Source organism: Maylandia zebra, linkage group LG11 (genome assembly GCF_041146795.1).
Source record: "Maylandia zebra isolate NMK-2024a linkage group LG11, Mzebra_GT3a, whole genome shotgun sequence".
Lineage (NCBI taxonomy): Eukaryota > Metazoa > Chordata > Actinopteri > Cichliformes > Cichlidae > Maylandia > Maylandia zebra.
The window spans coordinates 37,300,097-37,321,098 of record NC_135177.1 but is presented as its reverse complement, the minus strand read 5'-3'; the positions used below and the strand labels follow the sequence as shown (position 1 = coordinate 37,321,098).

At 44.7% G+C, this 21,002-nt stretch overlaps 1 protein-coding gene and 1 long non-coding RNA gene across 2 annotated transcripts in view; one reads left to right on the top strand and one right to left on the bottom strand.

Annotated features, from left to right (window-relative positions):
• Window positions 1-1,930: 1,930 nt before the first annotated feature.
• Window positions 1,931-3,297, bottom strand: LOC106675728 (uncharacterized). Its single transcript, XR_001342052.4, has 2 exons — window positions 3,042-3,297; window positions 1,931-2,706 (listed from the first exon to the last, which is right to left on the bottom strand). It is a non-coding gene; the product is annotated as an uncharacterized LOC106675728 (long non-coding RNA).
• An 8,084-nt stretch (window positions 3,298-11,381) lies between these two features.
• The window catches only part of LOC101486861 (NIMA-related kinase 11), a 51,745-nt gene continuing 42,124 nt past the window's right edge, over window positions 11,382-21,002 (top strand). Inside the window, exons 1-2 of the mRNA XM_076889557.1 lie at window positions 11,382-11,442; window positions 13,158-13,328. Coding sequence (XP_076745672.1) covers window positions 13,171-13,328 — 158 coding nt within the window. The 5' untranslated portion in view covers window positions 11,382-11,442; window positions 13,158-13,170. The remainder of the gene's footprint in view (window positions 11,443-13,157; window positions 13,329-21,002) is intronic.

Sequence of the window (21,002 nt, the reverse complement as noted above, 5' to 3'; positions counted from 1 at the left end):
CACAGGACCAAAGTGCTGTACAGCAGATATGTTAAGAAAAAAAATAAAATTTCAAACAGCCCTGTATTAAAAAACAACATAGAACCAACTAAAAACAGTTTGGGAGCTGCTACAGCAAAAGCACGATCTCCTCTAAGTTTACGCCATGTCCGGGGTACATGCAGGAGCAGCTGATCAGCTGGCCTGAGAGAGCAGGTGGGTGTATGAGGCTGTAGCAGCTCAGAGAGATGAGATGGGGCGAGACCGTGGAGAGCTTTAAAAGCAAATAAAAGAATTCTAAAAGGAATCCTAAAAGTATTGGCAGCCAGTGAAGTGAAGCTGAAACGGGAAATGTGCTCAAACTGTCGAGTGCCAGTTAAAAGACGAGCTGCGGCATTTTGCCTCCTCTGTAGACGAGTAATATATGATGCGCTGACCCCAGTATAGAGTGCATTACAGTAATGCAGCCGAGTGCTAACAAAGGCGTGGATAGCTGTGAAAAACCTGCTTTAGCCAGCTGCCTCAATCTGACTGCCAAACGTCAGATCACAGTCACTTTGACCCCCAGGTTTGTGACAGCTGGTTTAACATGCTGGGCAAAGGAATCTAAATATTGGGGGTCTCAGTGGGGCTACCAAAAACCATCACCTCGGTCTTTTTGTCATTGAATTTTAAAAAGTTAAGAGACATGCAAGCCTTAATTTCAAGACACTGAAGTAGTGGCTGTGTGGAGTATGTGTTCAGTCATCAGCATAAAAGGGGAATACAATGCAACTGAGTTAACTCAGTACAGAACCAAGAGGGGGCCGAGAACTGAGCCCTGTGGGACACCACACCACAGAGGACAGCACGGCACAAAAAGTTCACCCTGCCAAGCAGGACCTGAACCACTCCAGGGCCCCTCGTGCCCACCCAGTGCTCCAAACCAGAGAGTAATATGGCGTGATGCACTGTATCAAGCCAGCTGTCAAATCTAAAAGCACCAGAACAACACAGTCCCGAGCGTCAGGAGCTAAAAATATGTCCTTAAAACTTTGAACAGGGCTGATTCAGTGAAAGGGTTTAAAATCTGACTGGAAAACATCTAAAACATTTTGCTTTCCCAGGAAGGCCATTCATTGGCTGTGAGCTCTTTTCAAGACATTTGGAAAGAAAAGGTAGTTTGGAGATAGACCTGTAATTTACAAGAGTCATAGGATCAAGAGCAGGTTTTTTAATCAGGGGTTTGACTACAGCATGTTTAACATCTTTAGGGACAACACCTGACATCAAACTGTGGTTTGCTCAAAAAGCAAAGGTCCAACTGCAGTTAACACGTGTTTTAAGAGTCGAGGAGGGGCAGCATCGTTTGGAGACCCTGCAGGCTTAAAATGACCAACAGTCTCCTTTAAAGCGGACAGAGTCACCGGCTCAAAGACAGCAGAGCAGGAAGCAGAGACTGAGAGGTCATGAGCAGAAAGATCTGAGCCCTGGTGGAGGAGACCTTCTCAATAAAACAGCGTACAAACCGTTCACAGGCTGCAGACGAGGCCTCGATACAGTCGGAGCAGAGTTAATGGTCCTAAATAAAACACGTGTTGTGACAGTTTGACGGAATAATGTCAGATACGTGTTTTTTACAGTTGTGTTTAAAGCAGATGTGTAGACTGATGCTCAGTTTGATGGTACAAACGTATCAGGAGTGACATCATTGATATTTACTAGATACAGAACACAGTGAGCCTACACTGTTCACTGCATCACTCCATGCTTGCACTGAGCACCACCTGCTATCATGTATATATCTACTGAGCACTTTTCAGTTTTGCTTTCTTTCAGCGTTGTCTGACAGTATGTTTTGCACTAAGCAGCAATTTGCTAATGTTGTAAAGCTGCTCAACATTTGGAAATAAAACCCATTCTGATTCTGCACAAAGAAAGCTCAGTGGTGGAATCAAATATGACATTTCAGTCAAAATTCAAGGTATTTATTTCTATTTCATATCATTTACGAGCCCTGTGTGAAAGCTTTAGTTACATTTAAGGGCAATATCCCAAAAATAAAGTCAGAGATTTGATCCGTGTGTGTTTCAGATGAAATGAAGACAAACTGATGCAGTAAATCTTCTCTTATTGATGACAAAACTGTGCAGCATAATTTACTTCAGATGTTGCAGATGTGAGAGCATAAGCAGGCTGATGTTTGGAGGCTCTAACAGCAGAGAGATGATACAGAAACATCTTTAGAAAATACTGACACACTTTACAAATTTCCCACGTGTGGGACTAATAAAGGTTATCTTATCTTATCTTATGAAGGGACAACTTTGTGTCTAAATGAGCTGCACACTTTCCCCACTGAAACCAGCACAATCCCACTGATGAAAACAACATTTGAACTACATATATTCTGGATAAATCAAAGCATTATCAAAGTTGTCTGTGGTTCCCTTATTTTTCCTTGGTTCCCTCTCAGATCCTGCAGGACGAACAGCAGTGAGTGGTTCCTGTATGCAGCTGTTACAGGTTGTGTTGGAGATGCTTCTGCAGATACAGGAAGCAAATATAAAAGTGTTTTCAGTGTTTTTAGCAGTCCCTCAACTACAGAGAGCTGTCTGCTCTCCTCTGCATCTCTCAGCTGCTGCTGGCTCCTCCTCCTCACACTGTCCTGGATCTGTCCTGGTGTCTCATCAGGGGTGGAGAGCCTCCGTCTCCTCTCACCTTCTCAGGCTCTTCTGACTCTGGACACTTGCAGAAGGAAATCAACCACAGCAGTCAGCAACAAAAGCAGCAGAAGTTTATCAAATCTGTGTGAACTTGCAGGATGAAAACACCGTTTCCTCTTATCGTCACAAAGACACACTTTATGTGTTTGAATCAGAGAGAAACAGGATCCTGCAGAGTGTTGGTCTTTATAACAAAGGTGACAGACTCGGGTTGTTTGATATAAGCCTGACAACAACAGCAGGAAACAGCAGGAGGACTTCTCCATCTACTGTCTGTCTCATTGTTAGCGCTTTAAACAGGATGAGAGCTCTTTAAGGACAAACTGCAGCACAGCATGCTTGAGTCTGCGTCCTCACCGCAGTTCGCGGGCCACATATTTGCTCAACCGTCTGCTCGGTGTTTCCTGAACCGTTTAAGTACGTTTGGCTTCACGGCGACAAACAGACGGAGCTTCGGCAGAAACCTGAACGAACTAACGGAGAAAGAGCGCGTTAAACGCGACCTCACTAACGTCACGTAACTTAGCCGAAGGGTCGCTAAATGCGACTTTAAGACTTTTCATTATGCTAACATTTGTTCCGCGGTATATTTGCAGTGGGACAAAAGCGCCGCGCTCACTTTGAAGACGGTATTTCTGCGCTTCACTTCGGCCGTCCGCCATTTTTCTTCAACCGCTGACTCGCAGTGAATCCTGGGATATGGTGAGGGCGCGGCTTCTATCCGTGCGCTCGTGCGTTCTGTGTGGCGTCACTGGCAGATCAAAGGAATCAGCTTCTGCTTTGATCGTCACAGCCACGTCACAGGCAGGGAAAGCTTTAAATAGGAGCGCTCACACAGAAACATCACTGCTCACCTGTTTGCAAATGTTCAACAGTCGGCGTTCTCCCAACAAGGAAATTATCCAGCTGTTCTCTCAAACCCAGAAAATCTAATGTGCGATACAACCATGTCAACACGCAGCGAAAACGAAAATACAGTCGTGGTCACACCAGACCAGATTATGCCACCTTTCAACAGGTGCTTCCAAAGGCTCTCTGGAGCTGAGTGGAGCATGATAGAAAGTGGCACATGCGACTCAGGCGTCCGAGCGGTGCTCGCTGATATGATTTGTGAAATCATTCAGACCGCCTCTAGCAGAATCCTCAAAAATGCCCTTCCTGTTATTCAGGATCGCATGATGAAGGAAGATCCGGAGCCTTTAGGTGCGGGGAAAATAAGCCCGTCCCTCGGAGACTCCATCTCAGCTGCCATCGCCGGCGCTCTTAACGTCCTGGAACAGCGACCTGAGAGCACTGACGAGCTGACACGGATGGTTGAGGAAGAGATCTCCGAAAAGGTCAGCTCAACGGTCAAACTCGTTAGAGAAAGCCCCGATCTCCCGCAAGACCCCGCCGTTTATGTCAGCGGCAAATGTAGTGATATTAAAAAGCTGCACCGCATGGTTTGCCACGCTGCCTCGTGCCTTAAAAGGCACGCGCGTGAGCTGTCGAGCGGCTCTGATTCCGGTACAGAAAGTACGGATTCAAAGATGTCCGTGCAATCAGCAATCAAAGAGATTTCTGTGATTCTGTCATCAAGGAGCTCAGATGGAGAGATGACAGATGAAGATGAGGAAGAAACTCTAACAGAAAAGGACGAAACAAAACGAGCCGCAGGAAGCCAAAGTTTCCGGGCTGCAACCCCAGTAGAAGTGGTTGCAGCTGACATCGTAAATGAGATCATTGGCGACATGGATGTAAGCAGCGAAGAGCCCTGTGAGAGGAGTCCTGCCTTTAATGCAGGATTAATTACCAACAAGCTGAGAGACTTCTTCTCCAGATGTTTGCAATCCACCTCTCACTCCCGGCTCAAAGCACGCAAACAGCGCTTTTCCATGTTTGCCAGAAAACAATTTGAAACAACGAAAAAAGACCTGAGAAAAGTAATAAAGGCAAACAGAAAATTTCTTGTTTGTCTGAAAAACATTTGCAAGGACCCCAAAGGTGACACGGTGCCCTCTGATAACAGTACGGTTTCCAGCCGAAACACACTGCTCCGTTACATACGCTCCTCTCCCGTCGACTTCGACGCGATTAGATCAGACGTTAATCAGTTGTATGAGAAATTAACAAAGGAAGAAAAACTCTTCAGCATCCACAAAACAGTGGAAAACTTTAGAACTGGTGGAGCAACCAGAGATTTCACTGTGGAGTTAACGGCAAAAATGTTTGATCTACTTATGACGGATCGACTGTATCAAGTCCCCGAACCTGTAATGGGTAGATCCCTGTCTGACACCGTCATCTGCAGGACTCCACAACCAGCACATGGATCCAAGCCTCCCTTTTCTGCTGAAGTCCTCTATGTGCTCGTAGAAGACGCAGTAGAAAAGTTTGTACAAAAACTTTTACTCTGGGTGGAGAACGAAGACGAAGATCACCTGATTGAGGACAAAATTTCTGTGGCTGTGGAAGAAATCCAGAACATTATTAAAAGAACGAAGATCCCAACAAAGGAAACCAGCACAGATTCAGATGGAAGTGGAAGAGAATCTGTTCCGACACCTGTAACACCAAAGTCTGGGAGCAGTACCCCAGAAAAATGCTCTCTGGTACCTTATCAGTCACCTGATCAGTCACCTGATCAGTCACCAAAGTCTGGGAGCAGTACCCCAGAAAGATGCTTTGTGGTACCTTTTCAGTCACCTGATCAGTCACCTGATCAGACACCAAAGTCTGGGAGCATTACCCCAGAAAAATGCTTTGTGGTACCTTTTCAGTCACCTGATCAGTCACCTGATCAGACACCTGATCAGTCACCAAAGTCTGGGAGCAGTACCCCAGAAACATGCTTTGTGGTACCTTTTCAGTCACCTGATCAGTCACCTGATCAGTCACCTGATCAGACACCAAAGTCTGGGAGCAGTACCCCAGAAACATGCTTTGTGGTACCTTATCAGTCACCTGATCAGTCACCTGATCAGTCACCAAAGTCTGGGAGCAGTACCCCAGAAAAATGCTTTCTGGTACCTGATCACTCACCTGATCAGACACCTGATCAGACACCAAAGTCTGGGAGCATTTCCCCACAAAAACGCTCTGCCAGTGTTTCAGGCTCACCCAAGGATTCCTCTGACATGTCAGAGATGAGGTCTGTATCAGCGTCATCTTCTGATGCTGAGAAAATTTCCAGTGACCTCGCCGTTCTCCTCATGATGAGAGTCATCAGAAAATCCAAACCTGAAACTCAGCACTTTTTTGCCAGTGCAGCATGTACTACAAAAGAACCTGACGCGATCCTCAAGCGTCTGAGAGATCTGATGCAGCCTGAACTCAGCAGCACAGAGTCCGTCACAAGTCTGATGAAGGACAAGAAAAAGTTCATCAAGAAAATGACCAAATGCCTCATCAAGGAGTTTGGCTCCCCAGACACTGTGTTAAAGGCTGCGATGGCAAAGGATGCGTCTTTTGATGAGGTTCTGACAAAGCATCTAAAAATGCGCCTCGGAGTCATCCCCGGTCCTCCCAAAAAGTCCAAAATTTCCAGGTTTTTTTCAGCGTTGGGAAAAACTCTGCGAAAACCCTTCAGGTGGTTCACTAAAGCCAGAGATGATTGAAATGACCATCCTGGCTTTTCCCCGCCGCCCTGCTTCTTTTAACATCTTGAAGCAGAATTTTAGCACCAAATCCAAATTCTAACAACTGTAGTTCACGCCATCTCGTCTCCTTTTTGATTTCCATCCCCCCCAACCGGTCGCAGCGGATGGCCGTCCCTTCTGAGCCCGGTTCCGTTGGAAGTTTCTTCCTGTTAAAAGGGAGTTTTTCTTCCCCACAGTCGCCTCGTGCTTGCTCAGAGGGGGATCGTTTGATTGTTGGGGTTCTCTGTAGTACTGTAGGGTTTTGACCTTACAGTACAAACAGGGAGGAGACTTTGTGATTTGGTGCTTGATTATGCAAAATATCTAATTTGGCATAAAATAAAAATTTAAAATAATTAAAAATACATTCCAACTTTGTTTGTGTTCTTCTTCTGTTGTCAAATATGTAGAAAGTGTTGCACGTGTGATTTTAGTCATTTAGCATCAACATGTAGCCAACATGTGTCTGTTTGTGATCCTGCTGCATCTGTTTTTGTCTGATTTGTGTCTTACTTTAGTCAATTTACATCTATTTTGTGGCCCAAATGTGTGGATCCTGTGTGACATTGCTCTGTTTTGTCTTAATGCTTCACTTTGGTTGTTGATGTTTGTGCTCATTTTGATTCTAGATGTAGACCTGCCATCTGAAAATTAGCACCTCGCCCACTTGGAGCATCTGTTCTTTAGTCCAGGGGTTACACATTTTTTCTTTCAAAAAGGGGAAATACCTCGGTTACTTTACTACTGACCACAGAAACGATGACATATACAGACAAAGATGTAAGCTCTATGTGCAGGCAAATACTGTTTGACACAAATTCAGCTTTTGTTTAAGTGATTTTGTTGATTTATGTTTGTTGCATACCGTTATATACTGCCCCCTTGTGGTCAGGAGACCTAGAGGGGGTAGTGCCAGCCAGATGTTTGTAGCTGTGGGTGTTTGGACTTTTAAAGCACTTTGAAGAAAGTTAATGTTCACTTTTAGAGAACGACTGGATGGCTCTAGTAACAGAGTCATTTTAGCGCTCACAGATCCGACAGTGAGTGGTTCCTGTTACTCATGCAGTCTGAGGAAGCAGCGGTTGAAGTGTTTGTGTATTTATTGATTTCTTTTAAGTCACTGTGTATTTGATGTACATTATGGTTTATAAGTCCTGTCAGCCCTGTGCTGAGAGGGCTGTGCTCATCCATCCGTCCTGTTCTAATAAAGCCAAATTTCAGGAACACCTTCTTTAGATCTGTTCAGTTTTATTTAGAGATGGACCGATCCGACATGACGTATGGGAATCGGTCCGATACTGACCTAAATTACTGGATCGGGCATCGGAGAGAAATAAAAAAATGTAATCCGATCCATTAAATATAATGAAAGTACCTCACAAAACTTGCGACGTGGCGTAACTCGGAGCACGTCGGAGCAGTATGTGTCACGTGATAGAGCGGCTGTAGCGTGCGAGACCTGACGGCGGTCTGGTTGAGCATTTGGAGTTAGGGCGATTTTAGCCCATTTTTGGGGGTGCTGAAGCATTAATGATATATTTTTATGTGGTTCAGCCACAGCTCTGCTAAAACCTCAGCCAGTAACAGGTCGGCCAACCTTTGGACCGTCCAGTTGTCTGCATGACTGCCGCAGTACGTGCATCACATGTGCTCACTATCAGAAAGAGCCAAACAGCCCTGGTGGAGCGAGCAGCTGTAAAGAGAAGCAGATGCTCTGTTTCTAAAAATGTTTTAAGCTTGTTTCAAAGATTCTGTACTGCAGCTTTAAATGTTTTCCAAAAGCACACAGACACTTATCAGTGTTTCTCACACTTGTTACAGTGTGGACCACCTGATAAAAGGTCAAGCTCTCCTAAGTACCACCATGAAAGCATGAAAGTCATAATTCTTACAACACAAAATTAGTTTTACTAAATGAGTAAAATTAGCATCTGCAGTAAAGATGTTTTCATACATTTTATTCATTCTACCACAGCAAAGTTGCCTCTATTTTTATAGTTTTTATTAATATTTTGAAATAATTTATTTGTAAAAATGTATTCTGTTTTTTTATGTATCTGTATTATACTGTTTACTTCTTACTCACTGTGAGCATCGTTCATTATTCTCCCAGTAACTAAGGTTAGCACATGTATGTTTTCTATTCCAATCCATTCTTCTTTAGCAGCATTTAAATAACCTTTATCAGATTTGATGGTTTTGTTACAGACTTTTCAAAAAAGTGTTTTTCTTTTCTTTCACAAATGTGGGATTAAATTGTGTTCAAATGTGCAAAACAGTGATGTCATGTTTTGTGACGAGGACCCAGGCACAGAGAGACTTGATGAATTTAAGAATCTTATGATTTAATAAAGAAATTTGCAGACTTGCACAGAGATGGTAAAATTATGATGACTGATAATGGAGACGAAGATAACAGACGATGCGCACAGGGAGGAACAGGGGTTTAAATGCACCAAGGAGACATTCAGAGACAACTCTGGACAACTGGAGACATTTAAGGATGCAGGGACTGACAGAGACGGGGAAGACGTCTCATCGTGACGAGTAAAGTTGATCTTGCCTGGCTGGGCAGCTGTCTGGGTGCTCAGCACCCCCAAAGCTCTGATCCTAGAATCGCCCCTGATTTGGAGCCTCGCTACCAACCCGGCATTTCATCTCCGACAAAGTTATCGCAGAGAGAAGTAAAGCAAGTGTGTAAGTTCATCTCTGAATGTTTGTAAAGCATTCCCACGTTAAGCTTAACTGATATACGGAGCGACTGCCTCCCCCTCCCTCTCCTGTTGCTGCTTCAATCATGATCAATGATCAGCTGATCGTCTCTCTTGTTTGTTTTTGGCCCACTTTGCACCAGAAAGAGGAAACCAGCGGCTGAACAACAGCAGCACGTTTAAGCTTGATAAGCTGCTGTTAGAATTTATTTAATATTACTTTCTACACCAGGATCCTTTTCTACGCAGCTGACGTAACTGTGCAGGGGCGGATCTAGCATGGTTTAGCCAGGGGGGCCGATAGGGCAGTAACAGGGAAAAGGGGGCACAAAGACATACTTTTCTTTCTTACTCTCATTTAAAATGTCGAGCTTTTAATAAATAATTATCTGAATCTGACACCCAAAGTAAAATGTATAGTATATATATATAATGTATAGTGGGGATCGGTGTTCTTACGCCCATTTGCTGGGAGTAAGGGCGCCCTCCGTTTGCAAGGTGCGCCTGCTGCTTGCGGCACAGGGAGGAGAGGGCGGGGCGACAGGGGATTCTCTGGTGGCTGGAGCAGCATCTAATAACCAACTCACAAAATAAAACAAAATAAAAACAAAACAACAAACATGAAAACACCAGACATCATGATGCAGACTTATAATTTGCACCGATGTTTTTTCAAAATTCTTTGAAGTGAGCGCGAGAGCCCTCGGTGCGCCTGCTCGCTGCTGAAGTCAAAGTAAACTTTATTGTCATCTCCGCTACAGACAGTCCAGCATATAGAGACGAGATGACGAGGCTCCAACTACAGTAGTGCAAGGAAACAAACAATAAACATAAGAACAGTAAGAAAATAAATATACACTTTAGGACTCGGGGTAAAGGATCAATGACAATTTATAATTTATAGTTTGATGATTTAAAGTCTCACACACAACCTGTCAAAAGGGGAGGGGCCAGCTGCTTCCAAGTAGAGCACATTTCATTCATAATGATGTAAATCCAAATCCATTATGTATTCATGATTTGAATCCTGGGTTGTGTGAAATCCCAGAAATGCGTCTTAGACAAAGTGAATCTGTGAACTAAGGTGTAGGTGTGTTGATCATGTTGTGGTGATCCTCGGGTTGAGGGATGGGTGTTCATACTGGAGTGCAAAATTAAAACCAATGGAAGATGGACAAGAAAAGTTCAAAGCCATCAGGTGCTCAGTTTAGAAAAAAGAGAAAAGAAGAGGAGGAGAAACGAGCAAAAGATGCAGGTAAGCAGATGTGTGATTGGATGATGGCAGCTCATCCTGAACCAATCAGAATCAGAATACTTTATTAATCCCTGAGGAAATGATGTGCGTTACAGTTGCTCCAAGAAGAAATGGTAAAAATAGTAACAGTAACAAACTAAACTCCAAACAACACATTATGTTACAGATTTTAATATTAATTAGTGATTGTCAGTTGTTTATATGTCCTGTTCTCATACAATGCATACTCTCTCTCTCTTCATGTGTGTGTGTGTTTGTGTTTCTCTGGTGAATTTCGACAACAGTTTTATGTTAATGTACAATCCTTAATATGTTTTATGTGTCTGTTTGTGTGTGTGTGTGTGGGGGGGGGGGGGGGGGGGGGGGGGGTTCGCCCGGGGCGCCAAACAGGCTAGGACCGCCACTGGAGAGAACAAGCAGGTGTCACAATAAGATGCCGCACGAATCATTGGTGTCAGTGAAGAAAATGAGTTTGTGGCCACGAGACAGAGAACAGCACAGGGACAAAGCTGCAGGCCTGACAGCAGGACGTGCATCACTGCTCCTGTTTCCACCTGGAGACAGTGTTTGCACTGCAGCCTTTGTCACATTCATTAGTGCCCTCACTGACACACAACACACTCCCAACACACTAAACATCACAAATCCCGCCCTCTCTCTCTCTTCCTAAACAACCACGTGTTGTCGGGGTTTTTTTTTCAATTGGTCGACATGGTACATTTTTCAACCAATAGGAAAGAGGCAGCATTTTTCTTTCTTTACTGTTTTTCATGCTGTCCTTAGAAAATGCTTCATTTTTTAACAATTTCTTGCAGCACAAACGTATCGATAGAATTCAGAGAAAAGCATCGCTTATATATTTTTTTATTCTAATAAAATAAAATGTGAAAACTGACGTATAGTTTGAAGGTCTTTCAACACAGCTTGTTGCTTTGTCAGCTTAAATGCTACTGACAGCAAGAAGTAACAGTATGCAATATATTCAGTTTGTGTCGCCTCAGCTTCATGTGACCACAGAGGAAGCAGCAGATTGGTCGCAGGAAGTAAACAAGGTGAGAACACCTGGTGAGAGCTCCTGACGTAAGCTCCTCCCCTGCATTTGTCAGTGCGCCTGCGCGTTCGTTGTTTTTAGTTTCCATGGAAACACGGAAATCCGCCATCCAGAGTTGCTGCAGGTAAACAACACAACAAATCAAATCACTTTTATTGTCACATCACATGTGCAGGCACACTGGCACAGCACATGCGAGTGAAATTCTTGTGTGCGAGCCCCACAAGCAACAGAGATGTGCAAACACAACAACACAAACGAGCAACAAATCATCGCTCCAGTTTATTTACCTGGTTAAATGGTTCATTTAAAAACCCAAATATCGCGAGATGACGCGGCAGCTTTTCCGCTACTCGAGATCCTCAGAACTTCACTATCGGACACTTTTAGCTCTTTTTCTCCTTTTTTCGTCTCCGCCGTCGGTTTTACGGGAACAAACGAGCTGATTAAAGCAGCGGATACAAACAGCTGATAAGCTTCCGGTTGTCGTATCCTCCACCCGCGCATGCTCTAAGCTCGAGAAAACAGTTGTTTAAAAAGACATGATACTGGTACCCGAGTTCCATTAACGGACAAAGCGATTGAGTGTGTGCATTTATGGGTCCGGTCACATTTTCAAAATAAAACCAATTTCCTGAAATGTTTTCAAAATAAAATAACTCCTCTGATGAAAGCCTTAACAGTTTTCTGCTTCACTTCTCTCACTCTGGGATGGATTTGATTGTTTCTTAGACTTTTTTGGTTTCTTCTTCTTTTCAGAATGAAAGAAATACCACATCTGTGATTTTATTTTACTCTGTCTTTAGAAATTAATCTATGATCCCCTCTGTGAATCGCTACCTTATCATGGTGGAGGGTTTTGTGTATCCCAGGAATCCCAGGGGCTATGTTGTCAAATGACAAATTGGTCCTGGGTGAAGGACCAGACAAAGAGCTATTCAGAAACCCTCATGAGTGAAAAGCCTAGGAAACAGTTCAACGTGTCTGAGATAGGGTTGCCGGGGTCCCGCCCTGGAGCCAGGCAGGAAAGGACTTGGGCTCACAATCCTGTAGGCCCACCACCCTCAGAAGGTGGCTTAGGGGTTGCATGCAGTGTGCTGGGTGGCGACCAAGGGTGGAGATCCTGGTAGACCAATGCCCGGCTATCGAGACATGAAACGTCACCTGTCTGGTGTGGAAGGAGCGTGAGCTTATGCGTGAGGTTGAGAGGTTTCAACCAGATGCAGTGGGTTGGATCAGGTGGCCAAGGAGGATGTTGGATAGACCCAATGTGCCTAAATGTATACTGAGGGTACACTGGAAATGCCTAGCAGAGCCCACAGTCCGGGAGCATCCCTGGCAGAGAGTTGACAGCATTCCAAGGGAAACACTGAGTTTGAATGCACCGTGTTCAGCCCCGCCATTGCTGAAGCTGCTGCACTGAGCTGGGGCTGCAAGGTGGTTGGTGCCTGTCATGGTGCTAACCACAGAAGATGGTGGACATCAGAGGTAAAAGGAACCATCGTGCTAAAGAAGGAGTCTTATCAGGCTTGGTTAGCCTGTGGGACTTTGGATGCAGCTGATAACCATCAGGCGACTCGGGAGGGGAAAGCGGTGCTCTACCTGTACTGTGTATATTGCGGCTGTAGCGTTACTGATTACGACTGAGGATATTGTCGGGCGGTGGAAGGAACATGACACGTATTTCGTCCTGGTCGTGGAACACTGGACCAGTGAATTACTGTGGAGGGCCAGTGTGAACACACAGACGTAATACATGGATATCATTTTCCCATTCGGGGAAGTCGAACTGCGCTTTTAGTGACTCTGAGCTCTCCGTCGCCTCTTCTTATTCCACAGGTGAGCTGACAGGATGCCTCGGTTCCAGGAGGTGGCAGCCGGCCAACCTTTGACCCCCGGAGGCGGTGGTCTGGTCGCTAAGCGATACAGCATCCTGCAGAATCTGGGCCGAGGAAGTTTTGGTTCGGTTTTTCTGGTTCAGGATGCCAAAGCTGCAGATGGAGAGAAGCTGTGAGTAGCTTTGAATCATCTTGTTGGCATCTGGATGTTTTTGCTGCTTTTTAATCCCAATTAGATTTGATTGTTGGATAAAAAAAATTACATTTATTTAACACGTTTCAATAAATACATACATATATATGCTTTAGTGTAGAAAATAGGTTACATAGAGAACATATTTAGAGTAATAAGTAAAATTAGTGATAAAGGCACATTAAGACAAACAAAATGAATTTAAAAATGAGTAAAAACATAAAAACTGAAGCATGAAAAAGTAAAAACTAACGATTCTGTTCACAAAACTCGTGGGTCAGATGTGAAAGTGTTTACGATCTATTTATAAACGTTTGCTTCCTCTTGAGTGGATTTGTAAATGTTTGATGGTAATATTTGGAACGTTTGGACTTTTGCTGATGGAGGCCTCGCACTCGAGCTCAGAGGACACAGAGCAGTGCTGAAGCTGCAGGACAGAAACAGTTCTGCAGACGGACACTAGATGGCGATATTGGCTTGTACATGCTTGCACTGTAGCTCCTTCAGCAGATGTGCTACAGTCTTTGAGCAGTAAAATCAATCAGGCTGATTAGTGATCAGAGATCACCCACCTGTTCAGCTCCTGCCACCGAGCAGCTTTAACTGAACTTCGTCTAAGCTCACTCAGACTGTTGTCTTCAGACGCTGTGCTGTGGCTCGAGTGGCAGTGCAAGGTGGAGGATTTGGAGGTCTGTTTCCAGGCTCGTGGGACGTAGAGCATCCGCTCTGTGGGGAAGGAGGCTCAGAGGTCAGACTGGTCTGAGGCAGAAAAAGGAAGAGCATTTTTTTACTTCATCAATTTGCAACAAATATTTAAAACATGAAACTTTGATGCTGATAAACTGAAAATATTTCCATAAAACTGAATAACAGAAGAATTACAACAATAGGAAACACGAGTCATTTTTACATTATTACTCTGTCAAATTTCAGCTTTTACTGAAAATCACCTTTAGTTACTGACAGTGTTGGCTTCACGTAATGAAGCCGTTTGTGTGATTACAGACAGAGTCAAACAAAAGGTAGGTGTTTTATTTTTGGAGAATTATGAACTGGATCTTTGGACCTTGTTTGTGCTGTTTGAGCTTTTTGGAGCATTTTTAATTTGATTATATCGTACTGGCAGAACTCAGAGGCCCTGACTCTCTGAGGGTTCAGTGCCTATGCTGGATTCCTGGTTTGAGACTGGGAGAAGATGCAAACCCACCCTCGGTATTTGACAAGCTGATGTACGGCTAGTGCTGGTTCCAAACTGGGATAATTGCATCAGAAACAGCATCTGGGGGAAAATCTATGCCAAATCAAACACGTGGATCAATCTGCTGTGGCGACCGCGGGGAAATAAGGGCGCTGATGAAAATTCTTCCATGAGGGACCATGAAACTGCTCAGGTGTATGCTCTGTATCACCAAAGCTTAGTTTTATGTACTGGCTATTAAAAAAGAGCAAAAAAGAATTGTGCACATCATGAGTTTTGCGCTGTCGTCCTCACCCTTGGGATTTTATCTCTTCTTCGCTGCTTTCAGCTCTTCTTCCTGCTCTCATGCTTTGTTTCCTCCTGTTTGTGCGAGGAACCTGTCTGTGGATGTTAGCAGAGACGGTGAGTCAGCTGACGGTACACTCATTCACGTCTGTGTGGAGCGATCTCGGCGAACAGAGCCGCCTCCTTCCCGTCACACAGAGCTCAGTGGGATTGCACTGCGGCTCGTTGCTTTGAGGCTGCGAAATAGTTCCAGCAGAAGAAGATGTGAGAACATGAACTGGTCTCACTGGTTTCCTTCAGCTGCTTGTCGTCATCACAAAGATTTTCTTTGTGTGCAAGTTCAACAGCGGTGAGCTGTCAGTCGTAAATGCGACTTTGAACAAACGCATAATTAAATACATCACAGATAAGAAGAGACACCAAACCTGTGCTCGGGATGCATTCAGCAGCTGGTGACTGCGAGCCTTTCATGAGCTGAACGTAGCATCTCTGTCCTTTCTGTCCGAGCTGAAGCGGCTCTGATTCACAGAGAGTCAATCTGACGTCTTCTTCTTTCATGTGCACTTAACGTGGCCGGACTCTTTAATAACAAACACACTTATGCGTGTCAGACATTCATTTATGAAATGATCAAAATCGAGTAACATCTGTTATTAAAGCGTACCTTATCCATGGACCAGCTTTGGATGATTGAGCGTTTAAAACAGTTCCTATCCTTGTTATAGTGCACGATTCATCTCGAAACAAGTCATTTTAGCTCCTGTTGTTCGCTCCCCTCCCTAAAAATATGCTTTACTGTGACTGGTCAATTACTGGAAGCCTGCTGAGGGGCAGCACCCAGTTCTTCTGAGCTCTAAAAAAGAAAAAACTTCCATTCCAAAGACTTCCTGCTTCATGATGTTGATAATGAGTGGAGCCCAAAAATGTCATTTTCACGTGACAAACATTGTTAACATTTGGCTCCCTCGTTTTATTATTAGAAAGAACTGATCAAATAAGGATGAGAGCACGGAGTAACAAACTTGCTAATACTAGCAGACTTTGTTAGTGACTTCTAGCCGTCAGCCTTGTGCATGTGTGCGTGCAGATACTTGCAAACTTGTGCTGACTCAATAAAATGGGAGAATTTCTATCAGAAAGCTGGAGCATGGACGTCTTTGGTAGCGTGTTTGTACAGTTAACCACACAGCAGGGATTTCATTGGACAATTATATTAAATACTTTCAATTGCAGAACAAGGAGAAGCCCAGCAGGCAGGTAGGAGCTGCCTGCCCTCCATCCATCTGTCAGTCAAAGAGACCTCGCCCTTTTTGAGATGGCCACGCCTCCCCGAGTCTGGTTCTGCTGGAGCTTTCTTCCTGTTGAAAGGGAGTTTATCCTTTCCATTGTCACCAAGTGTTTGCTCAGAAGGGGGTGTCTGAATTTTGGGGTTTTCTCTATATTATTGTAGGCTGCTTATCTTACAATATAAATCAGCCTGAGGTGATTACTGTTGTGATTTGGTGCTATGGAAATAAAACTGGGTCGACTGTTGGCCTGAAGTGTCCCAGGACAGGAGGACCAGGGGGGATGAATGCTGTGTTAGCCTGCATGGATCGCTTGCAGCTGCAGTATTAGAGGAAGTTTAGGATTCAGAGATGTAATCAAGAGTAAAGTTTTTCTGACTATGCTGAAATACTTCTAATCACACCTTATTATTTGTGCTGTGCTGATGTAGAGATCTGAGGTCCTTATTAATCAGCTCAGATGGAGACACTCACAGGAAATACCTGACACAAGTACTGATAACATATCTCTTCTATCTCTGTCCTATCTGCGTCTACCTCCATCTCATCACTCCTCTCGTTTTCCATCGGTCACGCTCTGTCGCTTCCTCGCCAACCCTGACACACACACACACACACACACACACACACACACACACACACACACACACACACACACACACAGTCACGCCTTCATCATCAAGTTGACGTTACAGTCGTGTACATTCATCATCAGGAGGATAACCTTAAACCCAGTCTTCATCCCAAGATGCACCTGCACTTATACAGATTCGCTCTTTGTCCCCAAAACGAGACGTGCTCCCACAATGTGTCCAACAGATTTAAGTCCCCACAGACTCTGTGATACAAGTACAAACAAACACGCGCACTCTTCAGTCCAGCCAGGGAGGATGACAGCATGCTCAGGCAGTTTTACAGCAGGACGAGGACCTGAGAAATCCTCACCGCCTTCATGATTATCACGTCTCTGACTCCTCACCTCAGTGACTGAACACATGAATGGTCGAGTGGGCGACACACACAGGGATGCAGCATGCTGTCCTTCCAGCACATCTTTCTGTCATCTCCAAACCAGAATCCAACGGCCAAAACTCAGCAGCAGAGTGCGTTTTGTGTCTGTGGTCAAATGTCCATGTTTGTGAGGACGGGTCATCGTGTTAGACCTTCTAAGGACTTTATCTCTGGTCACTTTGGGACTCAAAGGACTGTTTATGGGTTTGGATCAGATCAGGTTAGAATCAGATTTACATTAAAGTGACAGGAAAGACTTTTTTAGAAAATTGTTTCTTTTCAGGAAGAGAAACTTCCTGTGAGAAAGTGGACAAACGCTGAGACTGGTCACATGTTTACATCCACTCGTAATGGGCATGAATGTCATGGTAAATTTACGCTTTTAATGATTTCTTTGAACATTTATTTTCCTTTGCTGGAATCTTTACAAGAATTGATTTTTAAAAAATATATGTTTCATTATTTTGGATTTTCTCTGAAGCAAACGGGGTCAGAGTGAACGTACAGCCAATATTTGTTTAAACGTTCATTAGGAAGCTGCACCTTGACCAGACTTCTGTCGGGGTTTTGTCCACATCTGTCGTGGCTCAAGAGTTAGGAGTTCGCCTTGTAATCGGAAGGTTGCCGGTTCGAGCCCCGGCTCGGACAGTCTCGGTTGTTGTGTCCTTGGGCAAGACACTTCACCCGTTGCCTACTGGTGGTGGTCAGAGGGCCCGGTGGCGCCAGTGTCCGGCAGCCTCGCCTCTGTCAGTGCGCCCCAGGGTGGCTGTGGCTACAATGTAGCTTCATCACCAGTGTGTGAATGTGTGTGTGACTGGATGTGTAAAGCGCTTTGGGGTCCTTAGGGACTAGTAAAAGCGCTATATAAATACAGGCCATTTACCATTTACCTTCTCAGCAGAATTATCACGGTCTGTGTGCGGCAGGCAGGACCCAAGTGCAGGACTCAAGACGGCCAACGTAAACTCAGCTTTATTTGCCAGATGGCAAACAAACAGAAAACTAACTAGACTGGAATCATAACAAGGCGTCTCCAGCAGCCAGAACACAGACAGATATGAGGGTACAACATGACAGAGGGCGAGCAAAACACAGGGTTAAATAGACACCAGAGTAATCAGGGAACGGGAGACAGGAGGGGCACACAGCTGGGAGAACTTAGACCGAACGAGACAAGGGAAGCAAAAGCAGACACACTGCAAACAGGACAGGAAGTATCAAAATAAAACAGGAAACACAACAGGAAGAGGCATGGACTTGACACCGATCAAAGGGAACACAGAAACAAAACGTAAGAACTAAAATCCCAGAACAAAGAACTACTAGAGCTAGAAACACAGAACCATAAACCAAAAGACTAAACACTGTCACTGACCAGGACCGTGACACGAATTGGTCAGGTTCATTTAAAGATGATTGTTCCCTGGTACAGATTCGGCTTTTAAGTGTAGTTGTAACAGCGTGGAGGTCGGGGAGGACCATGTATTGTTAGCCTGATTCCAAAACCTCTTCTGATGTGTGTTTGAATACGGCTGAATTAAGATTTGTGGCCTACACTCAAAACTCAGGTCTGTGCCGAGAAACCAGTTCAGTGTGCTTATGTATGCAGACACAATTATGCTTGTTGTTGTTGTTAGTGGGGCTGTATGTACATGTTGATGCTGTGTGGAGAAGAGAAATCTAAACGAATTTCATATTTGTGTACCAAATTCCTGCTTTTTAAAATCGTGTAAGCTGTACAGTCATTCCAGTCCAGGAAAAGAACAGATTAAAGAAAATGATTAAAAAGCCAAAATGACCACGACATTCGTGCCCATGAAGATGATTCGTTCCTGTTAGAAGGGAGTTTTTCCTTCCCGCCGTCACCACCAACACTGGGTTCTCTCTGTGTTATTAAAGGGTCCGTACCTTCCACCATAAAGAGCTTTGAGGCGAGTGTTGTTGTGATTTGGTGCTATATGAATAAAATTGAATTATTGCTGTGATGAGTGTGGAGCTGTTAATATTTGTGCCCTCAGATGTCCATAGACCTTTGGTGCTGTTGCATGTTTACTCTCACACATTTGAGCTCATAGCTCTCAGCTGTTTTTGGATCAATCTGGAGTGTGCTGCTCAATCTCAGGTGCCGCCCCCCACGCCGCCTCCTGCTTATGCTCCTCTTTGTCCTTGTTATCTCCTGAAAGTCCTTCTAATAAAGGCTAGCTGCAGCCCCCAATCCATCTTCTGCCCTCAGCTGTTGTCAGCGGTTCACGGTGTTTAGCTGGAGGTGTTGTCCAGGGACATGCTCACAATGAAGGGCTCTGTGGTTTACTCGGACAGGGCGAGCACCGAGGAGGGATTTTGAGGATTCGTAAAGAAGATAAATTAATCCTCTGTTTGTTTAACGGGAAGATTGAGTCTACGGAGCCCCGCAGGGGACATGGAAGAAAAAAAAAATTAAGACGGACTTTTGCGAGATCTCGCAAAACAAACGTATTCTTCGGCCTTCGACCTCCCGTTAGCTCGAAGCTAACGGGAGGTCGAGACCTACTACAGCCGGGAGGAACACCGCTTTCCCGGCACATCGTGCCTCGACCTCCCGGTCGGCTTCGAGCCGGCGCCCGAAGAATGCGGCTAAAACTGTTGCGAGATCTCGCAAAACTCGCAAAAGTCCGTCTTAATTTTTTTTTCTCCCATGTCCCCTGCGGGGCTCCGTATGAGTCTCATAACTAAGTGATAAATAAATAAAGCTTCAGAGCTCAGGAGGCAGGAAAGGTTTTTCTTTGGAACGCCAACAAACTTGAGTGTGGTGCAGATCAAAGTGTCCATGAAGCCAGGCTTGTGCGACTCGCCATCATCCCTCCGTCTGTTACGTCTGTGTTTTATGTCAGCGTACAGCCGACACGGGCGAGGTGAAGTATTCTAGTGGCTACCAGTGTTTTGAATCCAGAAGGGCCAGATGGATGCTGGTAACATTTGACTCTAAGGGGACCATAATAAATAGTATCATAGAGCCACAGATCAAGCGAGCAGCAGCGTTATCTCTTCTTTTTGGGAGGAGTCTCCCCCTGGTGGCAGTGAATATAACAGCTCTTATTTTATGAAATCGTGTTTGTTTTGTAAATTATGGTCCAGTTGGAGCCAAAGGGACGATTAAAAAAGAAGATTTTTGTTTCTCAGTCATATCTGTCGTGGTTGTGCTGTGTGGCAGGCAGGGCGAGGACCCATGTGCACGACGCAAGACGAAGGAAAAAACTCAAAACGGCAGCTTGCTGGAAAACTCACATCGAATACAAAGCTAAACTAGAAAACAAACCAGGAACTGACAACTAGTAACACAGAGGGACAAACACAGCATCGTGAGGGTACGACACGATGACAGACAGAGGAAAACACGAGCAGGATGGGGAACAGGTGGGAACACAGCGGGGACTAATCAGACCCAACGAGACAGGGGAGGCAAAACTAGATACGCTGATGTAGGACAAGGACTATCAAAATAAAACAGGAAACACACAGACCGAACTCAGACTCAAGACACGCAACATGAGACAACATGACATGAAACGTGGGACACGGGAGCAGAGATTAAACACAGGCTGAATCCCTAACCAAAACCAAAACCATGAACAAAAATATTTCTCATCATGTTTGGTCTCAAAACACTGTCGAGGATTCAAGAAGGTTCCATGAGTGGGCGACGTCACAGCCAGTGTCAGGTTAAGATTACGGCTGAAAATAATTTTAAAAGCCTTCGTTTGCTCCTTTTCTAAGCTGGCTTCACCCTTCGTTGTAGTAAACAGTTCAGTAAAAAGAATCTAGTCTCTGCGCTGAACTTCCTGCGCTGTCTGACTGAAAACAAACTTTTCTAATGGCGGTGCATGTGGCACGTCG